Here is a 22,244-nt window from a genome sequence, read left to right as displayed (position 1 = left end):
CAGTTTTCAGTAAAAAATGCTTCCAAAAAACTAACAATACACCAGCAGCTCACCACAAAAGAGAATGAATATTGTGATGGCATTCATTAGGAGAAAGACAAAGCAAGTGAATGTGTTTGTTTCTAATGTTGTTTTCTTCGTGCTCTATGCAGTGGAGATATATATTTCATGTTGTTTAGGTGGATCTATTTTGCAGAAAGTGTGTGCCGATGGATCCATAAACACACAAGCCTGAGGAGGGAAATGTTATGAAAGGAATGCAAATTTAGAGACAGGCAAGTATGATGTACAAGCCTTGTCCTGGATCCAATATTGTAAATGAAAGGAAGCGGTTATGTAAAAAATCCTAGGAGGGAGGAAACCAGGATTTATGGAAGTGAAATGAGGATAAAGAGGTAATCCTTTAGGATTAATTTTGCATCCACCATGCACAGCGCTTATTGCTATGCTAATTTGCAGGATGTAGGCAATGTGCGCAATTTGTGTGAATTATCATTGTATGCATCTGGTCTCCTTGATCTTATTATTGAATCTTGGTTTTTGAACTATGCATGGTGAGTTGGTCTCCTTAAAGATCTCAAGAGTCCAGTAACAAAGTCGGTCACAACAGTGCATTTCAATGTGGCTAAAGGGTGTTGGGTTTTATCAGAACGGTAAACTACTTATACTTCATTCCGCTTAGCGATTGGAGTGGTAATGACTCTTTTCAGAATCCTTTTTCCCCCTTCACCTTGAGGCCCAACAACAGGCGGAGGGCTACTTTCCTAGAGGTAGAACCATTTTTCACAGGCAAAAACATTTGCATTGTCATCATGTAAACTGAGCTGATGATAGGTAAGACAACAGTAACCAACGCTGACGTATAAGCTTGTGGAATAATTTCCATTTGATCAATGAGTAAACGTGCAAGCAACACTAAGTCAGACTCTGGTCTTGAAAGATGTATTTTTAGTCCAACAAAGTGTAAAAATCAAAGAAGACTCTGAAAGAAAGGGCTTCACGGTGTCAGGTTTATCAGAGGAACTGTCAACAGAAATACAGCTAAGGAGAACATTTGAATAATACAAGCATGGCACCCATTCATATGTGATAAAGGTTTAGAGAAGAGTGTAAGATAAACCGGAGAAGTGCTCACAGAGAAAAGGAGAGAGAGGAGACAGACAGCTTTACAGTAAAGTGTGGGAACAAAGAGAGAGGAGGTGTTGTTGTTTGCCCTCTCTTCTCAATTTAATACTCCTCATGGCTTCATTCCAGTGGCCTCACAAAGGTCAGACTCACCCATTTAATAAATACACTGTTCGCAATGGGAGGGAGTGAGTGAGCGAGGAGGAAAGTGGAGAGAGTGAATCGACAAAAAGATGAGGGGATAAGAAAATATCACTGGGACTTTTCAAGGCTCTGTATGTGTGGACATTTTAAGTGGAAGTGGAAGATATTCTTTCTTCTATTTTGTTTTACTAAGAGGATTTGCCTGCTGTTTGTAGGTTATGAATCATATTTGGTGAATCACAAACAGGTAGCCTACCTGGCTTATATCAAATTATAGCTACACCCTCTAATGTCAGAGCGAATGCTGAAGTAAGCTTAGAGCTGAAATGTGTCCTTTCCCCCCTGCTGCTGCACATTGTTTAAAGAATTACAAGCTCGGATGTGAGATATCATTAGGCGGCCCTATGAGCTAAACAAGAACCAACAATCTGTCCTGGATTCATCAGAAAATTAAAAAGCACCAATTGAAGATGAACAATAAAAATTAGAAAACAACTACCACATTTCACAGGCCTATACTTCCCAGCTCAGCGTTGATTTAATGTTCTTACTGTAGTCATGCACACATATGTGCGATGAAAACTTACTGTTGATATGAATGGTTTTCTCACTTTCATTTTAACCTTTAAATAAAATACTTAACATAACCCAAACGATATTCTACTGGCTGGAGAGATACACCGGATTAAACATGACGTTTTTTTAAACAAAACTTTCTCATCCAGTTCAGAAATTAAACATGCATTGCCCATATAAAGTGTGTGCAAGTAGGTTATTGCTCGGCTTTGATATATCTGATATATATTAATGTATCCCAGTTATTGTCACCAGACGGTCCTGAGGAGACTATGATGTATGAAAAATGTATTTGCCAACAAAAGGTGCAACACGACAGGGCTACAGGATCCGAATAAGGACAATAAAAACCTATAAACATAGATAAAGTAAGCAACTTTCTGACTGAAACAATAAATCAGTTAAATACTTTACTTTATTCTGCACAGCGTGTTGCATTGCCCCCAAGTGGACAACAAATACTTTACAGTCCATTAGCCATCTCTCTGTGTCAAAAAGCTTTGTCATGATGATCAATTCTTTTCAAATCTGTCCTTTAACTTGTGCATTTATCAAGTTGGATTTTGTATTTAGGGCTCTTACTCTCTAAGGCCACACACACTTTATCATCTGTGTGGAGTGACTCTGAGTGGCATCTGGGCTTTGTGGCTTTAAGGGTGTCAGATAAGAACACAGATTATGCTATGCCCCTGCCAGAGAGAGGGGGGGGGGGGGGGAGAAGAGGACAAACAAGGCAGCAGTGAGAGAGAGAGAAAAAAGGGGAGTGACACATAGGGGGGAAAAAATGTTGTGTGCTCTGATGAAGCCTCTTTATCCTTAAAGAGTCTGTAGTTTGGATTTCATTTTCACGAGTATTAAGATATCTGTATCTGTAAAGTCTGCTACCTCCTCAGTGAAAGGTCGAAATGAATGGAATGTTGTTTATGTTGCTAACAGAACACAATGTTGTGTTAGGTAGAGTGAACCCAGGCTCAGACCCAGAGAAAAAAAGAAAGAAGAACACTGACTGACTAGAAAGAAGGGATCCACACACAGAGAATGAGTGATGAGGATTTACTTTAAATACACAAAAGGAAACAAAACAAACTCGAAGTATTCAGTTTACCCTGAAGCATGATATCAACAGAAGATCTTGCAATGCCTGATTTGGGAACCAAGGAAGATAGCATAAAAGACAGAGCTTGATGGAACGCAGGTACGAGTGTACGGTCTGCAGAGTCTTTGATCGGTGAAAATTTGTGCTGCCAATAGATTTAAAACATTGATAAATGCAACGTACTGGATGCAAACACAGGATCACTCTGGGAATAACATTTGCTCAGTTTAAGACAGATATTTCCAAACACCCCAACATGTGTATATATAAGAGTATGTTTAGCCTACCATAACTGCCTGATAACTAAAGACAAGAATTGGCTTAACTAGTGCAACAGAAGGCCTCTCTTTTTCTGAATGGCATAGAAGTTAATTTACTCAAGTTTTTTTGTCAGATTGCCCTATTTACATTGCCCTAAATAGGCTACATAAACTACTTCTCTACATACTGTGTTTGACTTGATTAGAAGAGGCGCCCTGCAAAAGATAATGCAACATGGTGAGAAGATGTTTCATATTAGTAAAAAGTGACTAAGGTGTGCAGTGAAGTTTTTTCATTTGACTGACTGTCCACAGAACTGTATTACACGACTGTTAGGGCTTCATGATCAAACAAAGCTTCATATCACGTTATCCCTCCCCACTTGAGCAGGCAGTCATGTGCATTTTCCAAATTAGCAACTTGTTTTTCAGATGTATCTGACACCATTTAAATGCAGGGTCAGACTTTTTTTACATGATATATTCAGCTCCACCTATTTACAACCCTTTCCTGGTCAAATCAGCCAGAATAATTAAAACACCTGTGTTGGTGTACAGAGGCTTTAAGGCAATGGGAAAAATCTAATTTTCAGATGGTGCAGATATGTGCAATTTTTTTGAGGTAATGTCAGGAAATTAATTCCTAACAGGCAGGTATTTGTAGTTAAATTAGCAGGGTTAAAATGGTAACTTGAAACATGCTGGTAGAAGGCACAAGGGCAGGTTAATACAGGCCTACTCTAAAATAAAAACATAACTTCATGCTCAGGGTAAAAAGAACTGACCAGATACAGATAACTAAGCAAAGGGAATAATGTGGCGTACATGGTACATAATAAGTGAATGTGAGACAGGTGGGTCAACTCAAGGGCTGATCAATGCACAGGTGGCAAGAGAAAACAGGGAAAGTCTGGTGGGCATGTGTAGTGGTTGAAATTGGCTGGGGACCTTGGGAAGTGTGAATATACTAATGGAGAGGATCAGGAAGACTCACTGTGACAGAAAGAGCTGATGGTGACTTTAAAAATTGTTTTATTTTTTGTTTTTGTCAAACTGACTTCTATATTAGATTAGATCTATCTTCTTTTGAAGCAAATTCACATAGCCACTTTACCTAATATTGTCAGCTTGAAGATCATGTTAATGACACTGACTTTGTTGCTAAGAAACAGAGCATCGTTCATTCCCTTTTTTAAATCTGGAACACCTGTTCTATTATTATGGAACTCTTCAAAGGCTTTTTGGCAGAGAGTCCTAAGGGCAACAACTTGTTTTGCAGGGCTCAGCACAGTATTCTCAGTGAGGACATTGTGGTAAGGGCAAAGAAACTTTAAGTAAGTAAGAGCTAGGCTGACCATGGGGCAATAGTTTAGCTGAGTTGTTAGAGCAGGAGTCCCATGTACAGAGGCTACAGTCTTTGTCGCCCTGGTAAGAGGTTTGACTTCAGATCATATACCCGATCTTGGCGCTGTTTAGTGTATTTCATCCCCCGCTCTATCCCTAAACGTTCCTGTCCGACTATCTGTCCTATCTAATAAAGGCAAAAAAGTCTTTAAAAAGAAATAACTCATTTAACCCTATATTTAGGCAACATAACTTTGTTAATATGTTTAAAGCTAACCCGCTTGCTGATAATACAATACATAAGATATTCAACATGCACAGTATTGTCAATTGAAGACTCAACAAAAAATGAGCATGACAGCTTTCATGAACTCTTCCTTGTTGTAAAGCAATAAGGTTCAACAAAACTGACCATCTTGAAATCCATCAGCAATCATTGTCTGTCATCATATGATGACGATCTAAGCCTCTTGGAAAACAAGCAACATTTCTGTAATTCTGTGTTCTGCGTTGTTTACAGTCCAGCAAAGGGGAAATATGCCCCTCCATGGATGACTGAAATATAAACAATGTGATTCAACAGTTAATTACAACCCCTGTTTATCTGTTTCTGGTGGGTCTCCAGTAAATTATAAATAGTTAGTTACACAGAGGCTTCACTATGACTTAGTTCATTTAGAGCCAGAGAAATCAATTTGCTTCTGATTTAAGTGGAATTAATGGGTCTTATATTTGCTTTCCAAGCTTTATCAGGTCTGTCTTCAAGAATACAACTTAAAAAAAGCTTTGTGTGTTGAATTGAGTTTGGCTCGATTTTTCCTAATGCATTCTAGAAGTTGTAAAACTTAGACCCTGACTGTCTATCGTGACAGTTTCAAGCAGATTGTTGGCTAAGGTTTACATTTTTAGAGCTTGCACACACATCTCTTTTTTCTTTAAAGAGATGATGAATTGTTGTTGGATTACCATGAATGGCTGTCTGGAGGCCATTACTGGAGATTGTGTTCCACCTGCTGTTGCTCCTTATGGATAGCTTTTCCTACAAACACCAAAGTCTGCTGATACATGATGGTCAATACTACTTGGACTTGTTTCTCTGCATAGAGATTCTACATTTGTATTATGTAGAGATTACTTTCTAAACAAAGGTGGCAATAGCTAACAATCAACAAGAAAGTTGATGGAGGATCCCACTGATTATGTCAAAATGTCACTCAAAGTTTTAATTATGACCTCTTGATTAACTTGGCAGCTTTCTTAACCCATTTGTCAAAAATGATCTGTCAAAGGACAGCCACAAACTCTACTTTGAGACAGGGCCTCTCAAAATGTTGGTTTCTTTGCATGCCTTTGTGGTGTGTATGGTACAGTGACCAGACATCCCTGTTGTATAATGACTCTTCTCAGCACACTCTCCAGCATCACAAATCTCTGAGGGAAAACACAGATTGTAGTACAGAGCCCAAGAGTACCAGTGAGTTCATGTAATGTAAGAGACTCATTTGAATCCAGTGTGAGAGAGTGTGTGAGGTGTTGTGGTGTTTTTCTGTGTTCCAGTGTTGGTGGACTGATGCCAACCTCTAGCCGTGATATTGTACTGACACTGTCTGATCCCAATGTTTGTGTGTGTTGATGTGTAGGCGTGTAATAGTGCATTTGTGTACAACTGTTATCACTGTGTGCTTTCCTTCAACACAAAAGGCTCGTTAGATTGGACTTTAATACAGCCTCAGTCTTCTTGTAAGTTTCAAGCATTGGTCTTCACAAACTCCCATGTTAACAGATTAATCTTGGTCAGTTAGCATCTATGTCAACTCCAACGGGAGTGAATCTTTGTTTTTACACAAGCAAGGGGAGAAAATCACTTACCTGAGATACTGTACTGAGAACATCCCCATGTGGAGGGTGGCGGCTTTGGTTCAGTTGTTAGTCGTTGTCTCTCGACCAGAAGGTTGAGGGTTCGATCCCCAACTCCTGCAGCAACATGTCCGATGTGTCCTTAGGCAAGACACTTAACCCCGAATTGCTCGCGCTGCCATCAGTGTGTGAATGGGCAGGTGTGACCTGCGGTGTAAAAGCATTTTGAATAGTCAGAAGACTAGAAAAGCGCTATATAAGCTCAAGTTCATTTACCATGTTGAATCTTTGTCTCAATAACACCACATTCAATCAGTTATCTGATTCCTTCCATAATTTCACACTGTGGATTTGTGAAATGATTCCATAAAGGAATTTTTCCATCCCATTTAATTGAACCAAACAGCCATCATCAATTAATCCACTGGTAGTAATGCAAATGCCAACACTTTTTGTTTTTCATTGTCTGCACAGACTGCAGTCTGCATGATGAAATGATAGTGTAACTTTTGGTGCATCTGTGTGTGTGTGTGTGTGTGTGTGTGTGTGTGTGTGTGTGTATGTGTGTCTGCACGTGTATATGGGTCGGCATGGTGATTGCAGGTTGCTGTCTAGGATGGCGGGGATGAAGGAGCAACAGTTCACGGAGGAGAAGCCCCTTCTGCCGGAGCAGCGAGGAGGAGACTCAGACATGGTCAGTCCACCTGTTTTATTCGTCCCGTGTGTCCTCTGTGCTATTTAGCCTCCTGTCTGACTGGTCACATGCTGTGAAATATGTGCACCATGACACACTCTGAAACTCCTGGTGCAATAAGGGGTGTTAATGCTCATTAGCTTGCCTTATAATTGAGCAATGTTTACCAGCAGAGGAGGATATTAATGAACCCATCCAACTACACCAGGAAAAGATGAAAGCTTGTTAACGCTGAGAGGAAGAGGAGGAGGACAAAAAGAGAAGTAAACAGAGAGCACATAACAGCCAGTGGGCGGTTATGTAAAGGCCACTTATTCCAGTCCACTTACCAAAGCAACAAGTTGTGGCTGAATGAGTAAATTTCAATGTTTGAGAGCTACTTGTTAAAGAAAAAATCTTGGTAGTAAGCCATATCAGTCTGATGTCAGGCAACTTTAAGTGCAGCTAAGATCTATGCCTGAGAAAGACTAATGCTCCCCTTAAACTTTTCAAACAGCCATTTCTGCGCAGGAGGAGCTGGTTATTATTCATACTGTTCAAGTAGTGTGGATGGAAAAAAGGCTTGAAAGAAGATAAAGGGTGCTGGGTCAGAGATTAAATGAAATGAAGATGTGAATGAATAACTGGCTGGCCGTTTTATAGTGTAGAAAGCAGAAAAAGAAACAGGGGGCAAAAAACATTACCTACCAGAATATCAGGTAAACAACATCTTGAACGACTTGAACGACATCTTGGTTTATTCTTCTCCTCCAGACAAACCACTTAGTTCTGCTGGTGGAATCAGTGAAGCCACTTACTGAACATGTTGGATTTTCTTCTCCTCTCTCCCTCCCTGCTCATTGAAAGTCTGTAGATCTGGTGTTATGCAACAGTGTGACCTTTAAGAGCACTTACTGAGTGATTACATTCTAGACCAAGACACTGGTAACACTCTGGTCTAAATCACAGCAGGTCATGTTAGACTTATGCCGAATCAACTTCTTATGGCCTCAATAGAGATTTCCTGATGGCTAAAAGCAACAATTTGAAATGTTTGATTTGTTTTGTTTTACAGTGATTCCCATGTCATGTGAATGCAGAATATTCGTGGTTTAGAGTTGCGTGTGGGCAGCCTTATCCAGCTGGTCCCCTAATCCTAACAAAGGAAGGGTACAAACTTCAGCTTGACCTTTTTTTGAGCACATGTAGAAGCAAAGTGAGGCTGGATGGGTCTTCTTTGGAGCTTCACTAAGACTCTAGCTGAGGATCACCAGTGAGCCGGTGTCCATGAAGTCCTTACACGTATCTTCAGAAAATGAATCTTGAATGATGTGTTTTGTTTACTGCATGTTGCTGCTTTGTCTCCCCAAAACAGCAGGATAAAGGAGAGGAGGCATCAGGGGGGTTAGCGTGCCCTGCCAGCACTGTGCCCCTTAACCAACCCCCTCCCCCCAGCCGCCCCAATCACCGTTGGCATGTCATCGCACGGCACTGGCTCCGCCAGACCCGCCGTCGGACCAGCGGGGTCATCCCGGTAACTACCAGAACCAGCAGAACGAGTGGAAACATCTGCCAGCGTACCTTTATGAAACAGACATAACAATGGCAACACGGAGCACAAATTAGAAAAACTAACCGAACACCAGTTAGAACACCAAAAAACCTGAACACCAGAGGCAAGATCATAATCTAGAAAAACAACACAGCATTTGTAGTTAGGTTCATCTCAGGCAACATGACAGAAGGTCACTCCTGTCATCTCCACAGTGGTTAAGTTAAACTGCTTCTGTGATACTATAATGCAGCATTTCCACACAGCATGCTATTGGCTTCAATCTGGTTGCTTTAAAATGGAACCATTACTTTCTCTAGTTGTTTTTTTCCTGCTAAATGAACTGTTCTCTGAAGGCAAAGAGTGTGTGTTTGTGTCTTCAACATGACACTTACACAGGCAGGAACTTTAAATTACGTGCTCAATGAACAGTAATGTAATGTCATTTACCAAATTAACTTGAGCTATATAGATTTTACTAGCAACATCAGTTTATATAAAATATTGGTGATGCTGAGTCTGCATGAAATTATCCTTTGCTATTGAGTTTAATGGCAGGGCTGTGCAGAGTGCCCTAAAAATGGTTCCCTCTGTCAATGGCAGGAGCTTTTTTAACTTTGTTGAATGGCTTAGCCTGGAATATACCTGGTACTATCAGTGACTCTCACAGATTGACAATAAAAAGAGAAATGTTTGAGCCTAGTCTTGCTGTATCATGTGTTTAAAATTATGCTTTACATGTATGCCACTTGCAGTTGTGGATATTGTAATGAGAAGAACTGCTAACTTTCTTCAAAATAGCTATACTTTAACAATCCTTATTTGTTATTAAATGTTCTTAATTTGAAATCTTACTTCAAAGAAATGTAATGCTACAAAAGTCTCCTCATTAAAGTACCATTAAAGCTAAGTGTTGACAGAAAACAAACTCCTTAAACCTTAAAGATTGGATTATATGCATTCATCAACATATTTCGTTGGCCCTAATTTTACCACTTTTCTATGATTATTTGGCCACAAATCTTAACATCATATAAGCAGCAATAACAGCAGGAGGTTCTTGTATTGTGTACTTAGTTTTAAAAGTAGGACCAGATTCAATACAATACATAGAAAACGAAACGCAACCTACTCCTCTATGCTCCCTTATTGGTAAGCTTTGTATTATTTCATGTCAGTCTTTGACTTGATGTCACTCGTGACACTTCTTGTGCAACAAGAGTTGTTTTCCCTCTCAGGATGCCTTCAGTCATTGCGCCCCTAGTATCACTCTTGTAAACTTCCCCTTCATCCTTCTGAACCTATGAATTAAGTATCTCTGGAGTTACCCTGCTTTTCAACTGACAGATTTTTTTTTTTGAAATGCTAAAATCTGGGGCAAAATCTCCATATACAAAAAAACCAGCCTCGAGACACAGAGACTACGAGATCAGAGGCAGGAGGAAAACATCAAAGCAGAAAACGCAAAGCAACACTGGTCCAACACAGCTTGACAAGGCAGCCTACGTCTGAGCAGTATTTCACTTAACAGAGTCAGAGCGATCACCTGTGCCGTTTCCTGGCTTAAGGAGGACAACATTCAACTTTAGTTTCTTGTGGATTTAAGGAAGAATCTCTCCCTCAGACACTTTCACTAAAACAAAATGTAAAATATTCAATTTTAATATGATCACCCACACAAACTCAGCTAGTGTTCATGCTGGGATGCGTGCGCTACACTGGGGTGGGAGTTTTAAGAAGAAGAAGGGTGCCACCTGCTGGTCTGACCACCGTACTGTCATCCCTTACATTTCCCCTCTGAAACACTGAACCATTTGCATGAAATCACAGGAGACTGAAGTTGCCCTTTCAGAGGAAAATTTCAGTTGAATAAGGAAATCATCGATTTATTAGAGTTCTCCCCTCATATATCTTCAAATGCTCAGCTGATGATGCCTGGCCTGGTGGGAAAGTTATCGGCTCATTCAATATTTTTTCAGTTTGTATTCTTCTCAAAGGGCAGCTTCAGAACCAGAGGTTTTTTGTTGTCACATCTTTCTCTCTCTTTAGGTGTTTCCCTGGTCTGAAGTGTTTCACACTTTCTTTCCACGTGTATTCCCATCTTAAATTTAGATTCCCCCCCGAAAGCTTAATCCACCACCATTAATTTTGTCTTTGTATCCTTCTTTAATCTTGTCATATTTTCTTTCAGATGTCTCTGCAGAACTCACATGAACTCAATTTAAATTAACCTCTAACCAAGACCTTATTCATGCATGTTTAACAAGGGCACAGTGTCGAAACCATCTGTCTGACTGTTCTGACCACTGACTAACCTTATTTGCATGCCCTTCATTTAATTTCCAGATTTCCAGATGTTCCCGCTCTGCCATGCGCTTTACAAAAGTGGCAGTGCAGGAACAAGCTAACATGTGCTGAAATAACACAGGTTTAGATATGTGAGCTTTAAGTACAATTGAAAAATGGCAGATGCATTGAAATGTTTCTTTTCTTAATCATGTGTCATTTTCCTGCAGAAACAGCAGAATGCAATTAATGTTGATTTAAAAAAAAAAAAAAACCTGTTTATGTCAACACATCAAACCAGATTCCTCTAAGAGTGAGCACATGAAAAACATTTTCTGCAAAACTTGAATGCAAACATATTTTTGAACTGACAAGAAATTCCGAGAGCTGTCAATTCTTTTAGAGTCAGCTTGTCATCAATCAGCGCAGCTGAATTTTTCTAACTATTTTGGCAGACAAGGAGTCAGACTGCCTCACAGGGATTCTGATTTCCTTCATCACTGCAGACGGATAAAAAATGCATAATTTTTTTGCTCCAATGTTGTTCATGAGCTCCTCTTTAGGGGGAAATCTGGCTGCAGATCTCTCTCTCATCCTGTGTTTAAAGACACCACCTTTCTTCACTTTTTACTGCTGATTTGTTCCCCATCAGTCTCCTAAAAGCACTTGAGTGAATGACTTTTACTGACTCTCTAGAATGAGGAACACTTCACAAAATGTTCTCTTTTTGTGACTCCAACATTTTTACCCTTGAATAAAAATGTAACAAATTGTTCTACTCTGCTTTGAAACACTCTGTCTACTAAGTTCTACTTTCTAGGTATAAAAAACATGTCTTAATGAGGTCGATAGGGTTATAGGAGACAACAATGAAGAAAACTTGATGTAGAAAATAATCATATGTCTATTTCAGTCAGACAAATCATGTTTGTATCATTTAAATAATACAGAAGAACATAGTTTGTGTTTGCCATCTAGGCTCTGTTCTTCTCACTCCTGGCAGTTTTTAATTACATGAAGAAATTTGAGTGATGGGATTTAGTTAAGTTTAGTTTATTTGTTTATTGTTTCGTTGAGAGTCCCATTTAAATAACTATACAGTTAAAGGAGCAGCTTTAGCCTTTGCGGCTAATTTCCAGCTGTAGTCTCCGGCCAGTTGTCAGTAGTAGGCAACCTGACATGCAGTAGTAAAAAATTAAAATACAATAAATTACATTACATTCATAATTGCAGCAGGCCTAAGCAAAAGGAAGAGAGACATACAACGTGTCGCACACAATTGGAGCAAGCACAGATGGAGCAAAGACATCAAAGCAGTTCATGCAGTAAAGACAATACAGGGGAGACGAGGGAAAAGAATAATCACAGAGGCCACATTGAAAGCACATACAACACATAACATGGAGTCAGGCAGCAGAGAGAGAGCGGCAGCAGCAATGACTATGTGACATCAAACACACATATCTCATCAGACAGAGAATAATGTGTGCAGTTATAGTTGTCGGACAGCCATGTTTAAGGTGTGTTGTATAGGTGGAGTATCTATAGCTTTGATAGTCGTCGGCAGTGAATTCCAGTTTTGTATTGCTCTAACAGAAAATAATAGTTGACCAAGTGTGCTTTTCCTAAATGGAATTAGGAGGTCACCTCGTGTGGTACTTCTTTGATCTGACTGCTGTTGTTATGTTGGGTTATGAATTAGTTTAAAGGAGGAGGAGCGGTGTTATGCAGAATTTTGTAGACCAGGCAGATGTTTTTGTATTTCATTACATCTTCCCAGCTCAGTTTTATATCTTAAAACCCAAGTCGGAGCCACATGTGGATGCTGGTGTTATAGTGGGACTGAGCAACAGTGCAGTACTGGTGCAGGTGAGAGCTGGCAATGAAAAATCAAAGTCAGGAAACCTTTCATCTTAAATAGACCGCTAATTAAAGTGGGTGTTGTCAGGTGACTGTGGATAATGATGTATGTCAAGAGTGAAGTCAGTGCAGCCTGAACTAACTCGCAATTAAAAGCATGTTGCAGGGTCTGAAAGCCTCTGTGTTCTTGCATTATAAGAAATGTAGGATCGTGTGCTTTAAAAGTATCACAACAGGTTGGTTATCAAGCGTAGTAGATATTTGCTTGAGGAGGTCTGACAGGCGGTGAGCACATACTGAAGACTGAGTGATTTGAAGATGCTTGAAAGAGAAACACAGTACAATAAGTACAGCCTCTGTGTCTATCGATAAATCTTTGAATGCAACGATAAAAGCTCAAATGACAATGGAAAAAAACAAATTAGCCAATTCACATAAACTAGTATGTTTATCTTTGTTATCTGTGACACAATTTAATCCCATCCAACTGTTATTAGTGCTGAGTCACTGTGATTCACTTTAGAGACTATAGTCTTTTTATCATTTGTTGTTTCAAACGTAAATATTTTAAAATATGTCTTGTGTGAGTGTCTCATGCAGTGCATGACTAAATTGTTGGAGTGCTCCTTTAAAAGAGTTCAAACACCTAAGGACAATATTGGATTGATTGTGGGCCTCAAAATGAAGTCAGTGTTAAAAACTTAAAGAATATATAACAGGTATAATTATTGGATGCTATAGTGCTGTGTAAGTGCTTCTGGGAAACTGAGTTTTTTCTGTGTCTGTGGTTTGGACCTACAGTGCACAGCTTGTGCTGCCTTCAGCTCCAACAGTGGATGCACCCTTTAATCTGTGAGGTTTGTCTGCATATTCTCATTATTTTTCTTCTTCTCTGTTTCTGGTTGTTTTTCTCTGCAGGAGAGCTGTGAACAGCTGATGCCGGCAGGAGATTGGAAGGTATGAAGGGATGTGTGTGCTGTTTGCTGCTGTTATTTTAAGATTGAGCCTGCCTCTCTTTCTCCTCCCTGTCACCTATCACTTATCATCTTCTTGTCTTTTTTGCCGTCTTTTATCCTCCATCTGTTGTTTTTTTTGTTATCTTGGTGCTGGCATGATTAATCATCATATCTTCCTAAGATAAAAAGAGGACGATGGAAGATATAGCCTGTATGTAATAACATACAGCTAAATATTTAGATTTAAGATGTTCTAAAAGCCACTGTCTCAAAACAATAGGCATAATAGAGTACTATTAGATATAGTGATGGTATGGATTTTAGATCAATTGCATTTTTTAAGGATGACTCACTTGAAGGTCACATATAATGCAAAATATACCTCTACTACAGCTTCCCTGAGTGGGCGGGGCCATCTTCCCCCACCTGGTAGGGCCAACAGTTGGAGATGGAGAGGTTTACTTGAATTAAACATGTTTGAGCCTCTGACAGAAAACATGATCAAGCTGAAGAAAGCTCCATCCCCTCCCGTACGCACATAGAGCTGAAAACAACAAACCCAGAGGGAGTTTGACTTCACTCCTTTAGTATCTGCTATATTAATGTCTACGATGTTACATATTATACCTTTTAATGATTACACAACTGCGTGAGCATTCAATATTTATTGAGCAGTATTTCATGTCTTACTGTTGGTTACACGGGAAAGGCCTGCATGCTGCTACATCCTACTGTACAGCCAAAACAATGCTTCTTTGTTTCAAAGTGTGGCCAGCTGCTCACTGGGCAGAAGCTTATGCAAGCAGTTTCCAAGCACCAACAGAAACTGAAAAAAGCTAAGACTGACAGAAACAATCAAACTTTTATGAACTAAAACAGACTAAAACAGAATACTTTCACAATAATTTTGTTTTACAAAAGCCGATTACGTTTTTTTAATTGGGTACAAGGCCCAGGACCGTGTACATTTCTGTAAAAAACTGTAAACAATACCTTTATATTTAAAAATAAAATCCCATTTTCATTTGATCAATTGATTTGGTAAAAATGTAATACTAGGTGCTGTCCTGTCTCAACTTTTTTAAATGATTAATTTCTCACTTGTTTTTGGCTCGTGTCTGTTAACGGCAGCAGAGCAAAAAAACTTTCAAGGACCCATTACGACATCAGTTGGTGAATTCTTCCTTTTTTTTTTACAGAAGTGAAGTTTCACACATTTAACAGCTACTGTACAGTCGGTTTATTTTAGTCAGACATGTGCTATGTATCAGACAGGAGTGAAAAGATGGTTCTTATTAAACACCTCTTCTTCACACTCTAACCTGACACTTCCAAGATCTCAAATAATTAAACGAAGAGTGATGTTATTTCTGCATGCTGGCTGCCAGGATGATGAAAGATTCTGCCTCTGGCTTATTGCTGTCTTGATAGACCGTGCAACACTGATCATTAAAACCTCTTCAACCCTCTTTCCTGAAGTAAATTTCACAAACAAGTTATTGCAGGCACATTTTTGCTAAACTGTTATTATTAGAGCTCTCCAATATTGATCAGTGAATTCACTCAGTCAAGTAAAATGGTTTGACTGCATCTGGTTAGTAAACTTCAAGTTGAAATTCAGTTAAACAACTTAAAAACAGTGCCACTGTGCTGTATGGTCTTTGAATCAACTACATATTTTGTTTAAACTTCAAGGTTTATTTTCCTCAGTGAAGACAGCAGGCAGCTGTGCTGAAAAGAACAGTTATTTTAAGTAACTCTGTTTTGCTGCTCACTCCTCACTCCCTCGGGAGATGTGTGGGAGTGTGAAGCGAGGCCTCTACTTCACAAACTCTTTGAGCTTCTTTACTTTAATAAAATTAACAACTTTAGTCAGCCATCACAACAAATGGTATTTGTTTAGTATTTCATTCTATTTCAAATACTGTTTTCTTATTAGCCAGTTAAAGGATTAGCCTTTGCATATAAACTTTGATAATATAGCGGTGTATCATAGGGTTGATGTTGATTACTAGTTGGTTGTCTTGCTGTTTATATACACTTAGACTAAACTAAACTAAATATACCTTTCGGTGTGGTTAAGCAAGAGCACAGGCACAACAGCTGCTGTGCATCTTGTCCATCTCGTAGCATAGCTCAACATGGACTGACTAAACGACGACAACTCTGATACATCACTTCACTTGTAAAGACATATCACTCTGCCAACCATAACCATGAGTAACCTAAAAGTACCCAATATCAAACAGTTACTCTTAGGGCCTCCCATATCACGTTTCTTTTTGTAACATTCAGATTTCTTGTCTGTAACTCGTAAATATGTTTATTAGTCTCTTCCACTAATACCTTTTACTACACGGGGCTGAGTTTCATTTTGCGCTTGCAGTCATTCTGCTTAAGCCTAATTTCAGTACCGCCACCGCCTGTTATCACTCACGTAATTTTTCTCAGTTGATTAACCCGCAAATTGCACACCAACCAAATGTGCATTTTCTTTGAGTGGACATGCAGTACTCTTTACGTGGGATCTTAGTAAGTCAGGCCCTTGCAGTAGTATGGAAAGTCCAAATAAAGTTATCCTGGTAAGTGAAGTTACCATTAAATCCAATAATGTGCATTATGTCAACCTGAGGAAAATAAAGATATACAATATGAAAATGTAAAAATATCTCAACTCCATCTTAAAGTTACTTCACATTTTCCAAGCTAGCGCGTCTCTTTAGCGCCTAACGTTGAAAATGTCAAACTCTGGGCTACAGAACAATAATCATTATACCAAGGGGTGACTTCATGTAGGCTACGTCCTCTCCATTTCTACACTGTACGCTCCTGTTGAATGACCTGTTGACAATAGAGTTGTGTTTACATGTATTGCTTCTTTTTATCACTGTTGTAATTTATATGTTAGCTGAACATGGTATTAATAAGTAGAGTTGGATTCAAGATGGCGACTACAGAATGCACGTTGTGTGGCTGCTGGAGCTAAGTTTGCAGTATTGGTATTTTACCAAAGTAAACAGAGTTAGTTCATAACTCCTGCCTCCTTTTATTAGTGTGTACAACAAATAGCCCCTTACAGTCATGACTCCTTTGAACTTCCACATTGCTATAATAATGGTATAATAATATTAGTGTCCTGGTGTGGTTTCCACTAAGTAATGACTTTGTAAGTAGAAGCGCAAGAGGCACAGAGCAAGAAATAAGTCCAGACATCTTTTCAGGCATAATTCCTCAGTGGATAAATTCTCAAAAGCAGCTCAAAAAAGGCGCTAGAGATATCCAAAGTTCGATACATAAAAACCTCCAAGAATTGCCCCAAAACATATTTTATAATGTAATGTATCACCTCTTCCTTTTAAACAATTGTTCATCTTGTCTTTCCTCTTCTAAAGAGCCAATTATTTATTTTGGAGCCTGCAGGTTGTCATGCTGAATTCCACACTGAGCCTCCACCTATTATAAAAGGCTCTCTTAGTCAACCCCTCTATCTACTCCCTCCTCAGAGTGACTCACTCTCCTCGACTCCTCCCAACCTGTCCGTCTTTAGGGAGAGAAAAAAGTTTTCTGCGTTGTTTTTAGAATATTTCCAAACCTAACACAACGAATTTAGCTTAATTCAACAGAGTATGAAATTCAAGTATGAAATTCAAAATGAGAAGAACTAAAGTAACACTGCTTGATTTAAAGCTACACAGGTAAATTAAACATAAAAGTTGGCTTAACTGCACTGAACTTGGATCCATTTAATTATTAGATCATGCAATAGATTGATTCAAGAAATCCAACGGAGAAAGTAAATAAACAGATAAGGAATTGGACAAAAAGAAAGTAACCTAACCTTTTTTTTTAATCAAAGGACTTCTTTAAAAATTATAAAAGTAATCAAAAATGTCAGTCATCCACATTTCCAATCTGATCTTTTCGGTTAAGCCTTTTCCCTGCCCATGGCTCTTTCTCAAACATGCTGGCAGAGATTGTATGTTTAAAAAAGATGGAGTGATGCTGAGTCAGCGGGGAGCGAATTAATCTCCACTGTGGAGAAAAGGGGGGAAAGTCAGATAGAGGAAGAGAGAGAGAGAGAGAGAGAGAGGCAGGGGACAGCAAAGAGTGGCGTTTAAAGTTGAGTCAGCACGCTGTGTGCTCTGTCAACAGAAAAGGGGGATAGATGGGGAGAGAAAAGAAGGGATAGAGGAAGAGAAAGGAGAGAAAATGGTAAAACAAAAGGCCAGGCTGCTAAATGACACCAGACAGCAAAGAGAGGGACACTCTGGTGAGTGTGTGTGTGTGTGTGTGTGTGTGTGTGTGTGTGTGTGTGTGTGTGTGTGTGTGTGTGTGTGTGTGTGTGTGTGTGTGTGTGTGTGTGTGTGTGTGTGTGTGTGTGTGTTCTACTGCTCGCATGATAGGCACTGTGACACCATTGCAGTCAAGTGAATATGCACGTACGCTTCTCACACTTCTACAAGTATTATAGGCTACGTCAGTGTAAGAGTCAAAGTCAGTTTTGAATTTGGCAATTTACTAAGAAATAAAAGCATGTTTAAGTAGTTTTATTGCCACTACCTTTTTTTTGTTTATGTCGGGTGTTTGTAACTTTATTATCTCTCCATGATATAAACAATAATGCTGCTAAAAGAGTGCACACAGGTGTTATGGAAGAAACTTAACTTTAAATACAGAATCCAATCAATTAGAAAATGTAAAGGATTATATTGTCTTCCTAAACTGACAACATGGCAACACCAAAATGTTGGAAATAATCCAATGCACATTTGTTCATGTAATTCTGCCATTTGAGCTACATTTTGAATTCATTCCTTCTTCTTTAATGACCAAAATGAATGTTAGTGTTTGAGATGACTAGAAAGTGAAGATTCAGATGTTAGTTGGAAGCAATTTGGAAAAAAAATAGAAAGAAAGACTATTGCCTTATTCACAAGTTTCTCTCATGTCCTTTTCCTTTTGTTCTCACATGAAAGTGAAGAAGAAGGTGTGGGTGGAAGCAAACAGTCAACAATGTTGAACCAAACTGTTTCCTCTCACTGTGTAATGGATGGGTTTGATTTGAATCTTTTCCCTGCAGACACAATTTTTTATCTTTAAAATATGTCAGACTTGATCTTAAAGTGGCACCCTTCTGTTTTCCGGTGACCTTATAATAACTTGACATATTGGTAGCCAGTCCAGGTCCCCTTACATGGAATGCATTTAATCCCGGGCTACAGACGACCTGTCTTAAAATAAACACAGAAGGTAATGTCTGCTTTCTTACTTTATACCTTTAGTGCAAAGAAGCCAACTTATATGTTTAATTTGCAGGGATAACTTGAAAGTGCCCTGAAATCACTTGCAATGTTACTTTGTATGTCTTTTAATTTGGATAAATGTAACAAGCCTTTCTACAATGTAAAAGTGAACTGTTGGGGTGAAGGAGTTCAGACCCTGTTCCTCCAGAGGAGGCTAACAAAAAAGGTTCTGATTGGGTGTCTTTAGACAAAAAAAAATCCCTATCAAGTTTGAAAAAAAATGTCATGGAGTGCATTGAATTGATATAATGTGGGGGCTTCAGTAGCCTAGTAGTTATTGCGTGCCGTGCACCCATGATCAGATGCTGTGGACCTATAAGAGGGCGGCCCGGGATTAAATCCGACCTGTGGCTCCTTTCCCGCATGTCATTCCCTTACTTTCTCTCTATCCTCGATTTCTGACTCTATCCATTGTCCCATCTGTGAATTAAGGCATTACAAGCCCAAAAATAAATCTTTAAAGAAAAAAAAAAAAGTCTTTCACTTGGGACTCTATCCCAAAGTCCTGCACGGGTCCTATTTTACTGACCCGCATCCCCTCTCCCCTGTAAGTATCAGTATGACACCCGATTATTGTCCCCATGTCAAATCCAGACTGTAAATATTAGACCCACGACCTATCCCTACCCACGTGATTAAACACTGGCTACACAGTTACCCACTTTATATTGCTTAGTTTTTTAGTTGCAACACCGCGGACAGTAGGCTCCTGAACATTCACAGATTGCAGTAGACTAACAGATTGCAACGTACCATTAGGCTGCATTGTTATCTGTGTCACCGTTGTTTCATGTTTAGAAGCTGTAGGGTGCAGAAAGTCATATAACCCAAGTTGTGTCTCAGGCTGGCAAAAAAAATAAAATCCATTTTACACCAATAAGTTGTCGCTATTGCGCCAAATCCCCACATATAACTGTCCAATGTCAGTCCACATGGGTCTTTGGCTTCTCACAACACCGCTCCTCTGCTTGTCAACAGATGCACATTGTCTGTAAAGGGGGAGAAGTGGGGGAGGCATAACAGCACTGTGTTTACAGCAGTGCAGATGCACTCAGAGACCTTCAGTAGGTGCCAAATCGCACCTGACTGAATTCCTACATGTTGTTGCCTTTAAGTTCAGTGCATCTAATGCAGATGCTAAAAGAAAACACATGCACATGTATGAGATGCTGAGGACCAACAATGCATCTGTATTTGAGTTTTTGAGGGTCAGGTTGATTCCTCTGCTATAAGTGGCGAAGCGATCATCATCAGTGATCATCATCCCTTAAATCAATAAAGTTCTTAAAGTCTGTTTACATAGTTTATACCCTCCGGAGTTGTGGGATGTTGACATAAAGCTAAAACTGAGTTCATTTAGGCAAATATAAGAGAGGAGTCATTTACCTTACAGTGTACAGTACTTTGATACACACAAACAGTGCATGGTGTTATACAGCTCATATGCCACAATTCCTTTCACCATTGTGGACTCTCCATTTCTCTTTTTTTTCCTCACCCACTCTTCGTCAAGATCAAAGTCATTGCATTGGGGGAAAAAAAAGCATTTTAAAGGCAGCTCTTTTCAATGTTTGGCTATGTGATGTGGGTTTATATGTAAGTCATTTACAGTCTTCCTTTTTGAACAATAATATCATAATGATTTTCTTATTCTTTGTTCACTGCTGCATACTGTGCAGTCCAGGCCAACTGTAGACTTTCAGTAGATGTCGCTTCCATTTTTCATCAAAATTTGTGACCTAATTACATCCAGCTCATGAATAGCAGCTGTTTTGTTTTTGCCAAAAGGCTTGGACATTAAAAGGTCGCTGTGAAAACAAACAAAAAAAAACAAGCAGAAACAGTTCAAGCTAGAGCAGTGATGCTGATGAGAGAGAGCATGCCTTCAGACTGAAGACTGACAGAACAACTGACCAATCCTGTGTAAAGGGAGGCAGCACTCTGAGCAAATCCTCTCCACCCTGCCGCACACTCTGATGTGTGTCCTATGGAGTGTTGAGGAGAACAGGAGGGAGGGGGAGGGCTGCAGCTCGGAGCTTAAGAGCCGGGGTGGGAATAGAGGCGAGTAGACAAAGACTGCAGCCTGCAGCATCACCATCCAGCTCTCCATCACACAGGGAGTGATCACCAGGACCTAGTCCCATTAAACAGGAGAGGTCTGGCTCGTCTGCCTGTCTGCATCCTCCTCTTCTTTATCAGCTGAGAGAACACTTACTGTGGAGCCATGCCTGAGTGCTGGGACGGGGTGAGTATGTGATTAAAGGATATATAGTATACTCCAGTGTGAGTCCACATATTTGGATTTTTTGTCAACTACCCCAGATCACCTTTTTTTTTTTTTTTATGCAGACTGTCAGATAATGATTTTGGAGCTGCTTGTATTTGCCTCTCAATGTTAAATTTTGTATATTTCTGTGCAATAAGAAACATATACGTATGTATATATACACATATGTTATTTAAAACCTTAATTGTTAGTAACAGTCAACAAAGGTAGCTGTGCTGCAAAGATTGTATAGACTGGTTTGTCTTCATCCTCAGTACTGAGGAGGAAAAACTGCAGCGTCAGTGTCATATGATGGGTCATTCTTTGACTCTGGCCCACTGACACACTTAAACCCGCCAACAATGATGCAGTGCAATGCACAGATGCACACACCTCTACAGATCAACACATTAATATGCTGTGCGTGTGTGTGTGTGTGTGTGTGCGTGTTTGTGTGCACGGGACGTGTTTATCCTTCTGCAGTATCATCCATTTTGGCAACCTTGAAATGGATGAGGTGTGTGTGTGTGAAGAGGCTAAAAGAAGACTGTGAGATCACATGTCCTTTGTTAAAATCTGGATTTGTGATTTTGTCTCATGAAAATTCTCATGTTTACCAGTATCTGGTCACTGAGAGCAGACTGTGAACAAAGCCGCTGATGCAGTAACTGCCTCAAATTAGAAAGCTGATCACAGATAACATGGTGGTTGTTGCTGAAGTAATAGAGAGATAATCTGGATGGATTAACTGCTGGTTGCCTGATTTCGTGCTGCTGAGGAGGGATTATGCTGAATTTTGGCAGCTACAGTGTTTGAATCCACAAGTGCAGTTAGTTTGTTCCTGTTTTTGAATGACTGTTTCACATGCACTGCAGAGGGATGCAGGGTGATGGACAGGTTCATTGAGAATTTGAGATGACTCAACGTGTGACGACAAGCTCACAGG

The 22,244-nt window shown here is 39.6% G+C and overlaps 1 protein-coding gene across 9 annotated transcripts in view; it reads left to right on the top strand.

The window, feature by feature from the left end:
- The window catches only part of ndrg4 (NDRG family member 4), a 56,482-nt gene that overhangs the window by 18,352 nt on the left and 15,886 nt on the right, over nucleotides 1–22,244 (top strand). For 3 of the 9 annotated variants that reach the window (XM_020652760.3, XM_020652757.2, XM_020652756.3), the window contains 3 exons: nucleotides 7,006–7,096; nucleotides 8,451–8,609; nucleotides 13,692–13,730. In XM_020652760.3, the coding sequence (XP_020508416.2) occupies nucleotides 7,019–7,096; nucleotides 8,451–8,609; nucleotides 13,692–13,730 (276 nt within the window). In that variant the 5' untranslated portion in view covers nucleotides 7,006–7,018. Of the gene's footprint in view, nucleotides 1–7,005; nucleotides 7,097–8,450; nucleotides 8,610–13,691; nucleotides 13,731–21,063; nucleotides 21,278–22,244 lie in introns of those variants that run through there. The other 6 variants (XM_065956733.1, XM_020652758.3, XM_020652762.3 and 3 more) reach the window with 4 other exon arrangements.

The sequence above is a fragment of the Labrus bergylta genome, chromosome 7, assembly GCF_963930695.1.
Source record: "Labrus bergylta chromosome 7, fLabBer1.1, whole genome shotgun sequence".
Classification (NCBI taxonomy): Eukaryota; Metazoa; Chordata; class Actinopteri; order Labriformes; family Labridae; genus Labrus; species Labrus bergylta.
This window is presented reverse-complemented; position numbering and strand designations above follow the sequence as displayed.